The 3,844-nt window shown below is 33.0% G+C and overlaps 1 protein-coding gene across 1 annotated transcript in view; it reads left to right on the top strand.

The window, feature by feature from the left end:
- The window catches only part of LOC111087049 (extracellular matrix protein 3-like), a gene marked incomplete at its 5' end in the record, with an annotated part of 7,264 nt that extends 3,843 nt beyond the window's left edge, over positions 1 to 3,421 (top strand). Inside the window, one exon of the mRNA XM_022392268.1 lies at positions 3,132 to 3,421. Within this exon, the coding sequence (XP_022247976.1) occupies positions 3,132 to 3,421 (290 nt within the window). The remainder of the gene's footprint in view (positions 1 to 3,131) is intronic.
- Between the last annotated feature and the right edge of the window lie 423 nt (positions 3,422 to 3,844).

Genomic DNA, 3,844 nt, shown 5'->3' with positions numbered 1-3,844 from the left:
TTATTCAATCGACCGACCATTCCTTTATTTATCGGCGGATTGACATGAAATTTGGTAAACTTATACCTTGGTCCAGACATGTTTTTAATTTTGTGTTTATTTTTGCATTTTTTAAGGATTTTATGCGGTCAAAGGTCAAAGAACTCTAAAAAATATATTTTTGGGCTCCTGTACAATCATATTTACAGTAGTCAAGATGCAAATTCGCACAAATATAAATTTTCATGCGCCCAACATATTGAGATCAGAGCTCACAAAAAAGCATAATTTTAGTGTTCGGACGTATTTAAACCAATTTACATGGGATTTGGTACAAAGATACTTTTCTACAGGTCCTAGACATGAACAAACAATAATGTTTATAGTAATTATATAGGGGGTCAAGATGCTACAAAAAGTATACTTTTGGGTTTTTGATCAATTACTCCGCCGTATTTCGGACAGTTTACATTGAATTTGACACAATGATACTTTTCTACGTGCAACACATATTGACAAACAAATATATTGGGCTTTTCCATTTTACTTAGTTTTTACGATTTTTCTGATGTCAGAATTGGCCATGTGGGGATTGCGTGGCGGAGATATGTTTAGAACGTATATTTTGTAACAGTGATATCAGTAATTTGAAGTTATGCACTTGATTTTAAAACTATTACTTATAACAATATCTGATAGTTTGTTTGGAATTTCGCGCAAAGCTACACGAGGGTTATCTGCACTAGCCGTCCCTAATTTACCAGTGAAAAACTAAAGGGAAGGCAACTAGTCATCATCCAACCCTTAGGCTACTCTTTTCCCAACGAATAGTGGGATTGACCACCACATTATACGTCCCCTCGGCTGAAAGGGCGAGCATGTTTGATGGGACGGGTATTCAAACCTGCGACCCTCAGATTGCGAGTCTAGCGCCCTAATCACCTGGCCATGCCAAGCCAATATCTGATAGACTTGTTTTAATCCTAAATTGTTCAACCATTACTTATAAGAAGATTCAATATCTGATAGATTTGTTTTAATCCTAAATTATTCAACCATTACTTATAACAAGATTCAATATATGATAGACTTGTTTTAACCTTAAATTATTCAACCATTACTTATAACAAGATTCAATATCTTATAGACTTGTTTTAATCCTAAATTATTCAATCATTACTTATAACAAGATTCAATATCTTATAGACTTGTTTTAATCCTAAATTATTCAATCATTACTTATAACAAGATTCAATATCTGATAGACTTGTTTTAACCTTAAGTTATTCAATCATTACTTATAACAAGATTCAATATCTGATAGACTTGTTTTAACCTTAAATTATTCAACCATTACTTATAACAAGATTCAATATCTGATAGATTTGTTTTACCCTTAAATTATTCAACCATTACTTATAACAAGATTCAATATCTGATAGACTTGTTTTAACCTTAAGTTATTCAACCATTACTTATAACAAGATTCAATATCTGATAGACTTGTTTTAACCTTAAATTATTCAACCATTACTTATAACAAGATTCAATATCTGATAGATTTGTTTTACCCTTAAATTATTCAACCATTACTTATAACAAGATTCAATATCTGATAGACTTGTTTTAACCTTAAGTTATTCAACCATTACTTATAACAAGATTCAATATATGATACACTTGTTTTAACCTTAAATTATTCAACCATTACTTATAACAAGATTCAATATCTGATAGACTTGTTTTAACCTTAAATTTTAGTTACGGATAAAGACTTTTTTTTTATATGATATGATATGTAATTTCGTCTCCTGCTGGCTCGACTGTGTTTTAAACAATTCTGAGTGGCATGTTTATTATTGTTTGAATTTATTTACATTTAACATGTCATGTTAAATACTGTATTTGTTTACCGTTGCAGTTGCTTTGGATAAAGACAGTGAAACTGAACAGAATATGATAGTTAAAATTGGACTATTCAAGTTGAGAAAAGGCCAGCATCCAGAAATATCCAAGCATGTTTTTTGTTTTTTTAATTGTTAGGAAATATTGTCTGGAAACGTTTTCAAGTAGCACTTCGTCATTCTTGTCACACGTTTCAAAATGGGTGAAAGTATCATTGCTGCATTTATAATTGTATTTTTTTTAACGTCAAACAGACATGGTCTGTCAACGCACTTCTCCAAAAATTATTATCTGTAGCAGAATTTCTAAGCATCCTATCTTCTATTGAAGTCGCCATCTTGCAAAGTTACACAAGAAACTCACGCTAACGGAGTCTGTCCCGAGTTGACCAATAGCAAAATGTTTCTTAAAGTAGAAGTCATATTTACTCCGTGACACATGTCTCTTTGCTTCTGGAGACACGGAAACAGCCACCATACACGAAGAAACATTGTGTCTGGTTACCCGTATATGGTGGCTTTAAGTGGTGGAGTATTTTTAAGTTCACAACTGTGAAGTAGAATATTCAAGTTGAGAGGTGGTTAGGAAGTAGAATATTCAAAAGTGAAGGGTGGCTAGAAAGTAGAATATTCAAGTTGAAGGGTGGTTAGGAAGTAGAATATTCAAGTTGAGGGGTGGTTAAAAAGTAGAATATTCAAGTTGAAGGGTGGTTAGGAAGTAGAATATTCAAGTTGAAGGGTGGTTAGGAAGTAGAATATTCAAGTTGAAGGGTGGTTAGGAAGTAGAATATTCAAGTTGAAGGGTGGTTAGGAAGTAGAATATTCAAGTTGAGGGGTGGTTAAGAAGTAGAATATTCAAGTTGGGGGTGGTTAAGAAGTAGAATATTCAAGTTGAAGGGTGGTTAAGAAGTGGAATATTCAAGTTGAGGGGTGGTTAGGAAGTAGAATATTTAGGATGAGGGGTGGTTAGGAAGTAGAATATTCAAGTTGAAGGGTGGTTAGGAAGTAGAATACTCAAGTTGAAGAGTGGTTAAGAAATTCAACATAATTCATTCTTTACTCTAGGGTCTATCTTTATTGAGTAAAATTGTCTTGAAAATTGTGTTAAAATCTATAGCCTGTTTGTTTGTTTTTTAAATAGGTTTATACATTTGGAATACTGTTTTTGTATAAGAATTGGAATCTTCAAATGTTTAGTTTCAAAATTACCTTTTCTTGAGCAGTAACGTTAAATGTTTTATACACCAGGTGTGAAGACGAAAAACGTCACAGCCAAAGAAGGCGAAGATTTCGGCAAACATTACGCCAAACAAGTCCAATTTAGCCCCGGGCAGACGGAGGCTTATTGGAGACTTCGAATTCTTAACGACAGTTTATTTGAAGACAGTGAAGAGTTCGAGATCTTATTACAGGAACCTGTGATGGCGGCCATAGAATATCCTGATAAGGCTACAGTTACGATCCTGGATAAAGAGGACGGTGAGGAATCGAATTTAAAATTTTCTACTAAAATTTCCTACACATGTACTCAGTTATAAGCAACTAATTCAACTTAGAATCATCGAGAATTTCGGATCGTTCGTATGTAGTATATATTTTTTAAATAAATAAATTCACTTGATATACATTGTTTACATTTGGTAGCTGTTAGTGACTTATTGAGCTACTTCCAGTTGTAGAAGTTCATGGCTTAATAAACAAGATGGTAAGATGTGCAACAAGTAAAGTAGCTTTTAGTACATTTGTTGACGCATGTATGTTTTAACCTGTTTAATAGACTAAAGTTTACATATGTCAAATCTGACAAAAGCAGTATTTTGCTAATGAAAGACAAGTGCAAGTGAAAGCAACGCTTAGGCCTTCTGGTGTCACTGTTGTAATGCAAAACTGTTTGAAACACCCTTTATTTTAAAGTTTGTAGTGCATACTGGAGGGATTTACACATTGTGATAAAAGTTTAG

This window comes from Limulus polyphemus, unplaced genomic scaffold, assembly GCF_000517525.1.
Source record: "Limulus polyphemus unplaced genomic scaffold, Limulus_polyphemus-2.1.2 Scaffold1681, whole genome shotgun sequence".
Lineage (NCBI taxonomy): Eukaryota > Metazoa > Arthropoda > Merostomata > Xiphosura > Limulidae > Limulus > Limulus polyphemus.
The sequence above is the reverse complement of the archived record's forward strand: the minus strand, read 5'-3'. Positions and strand labels throughout refer to the sequence as shown.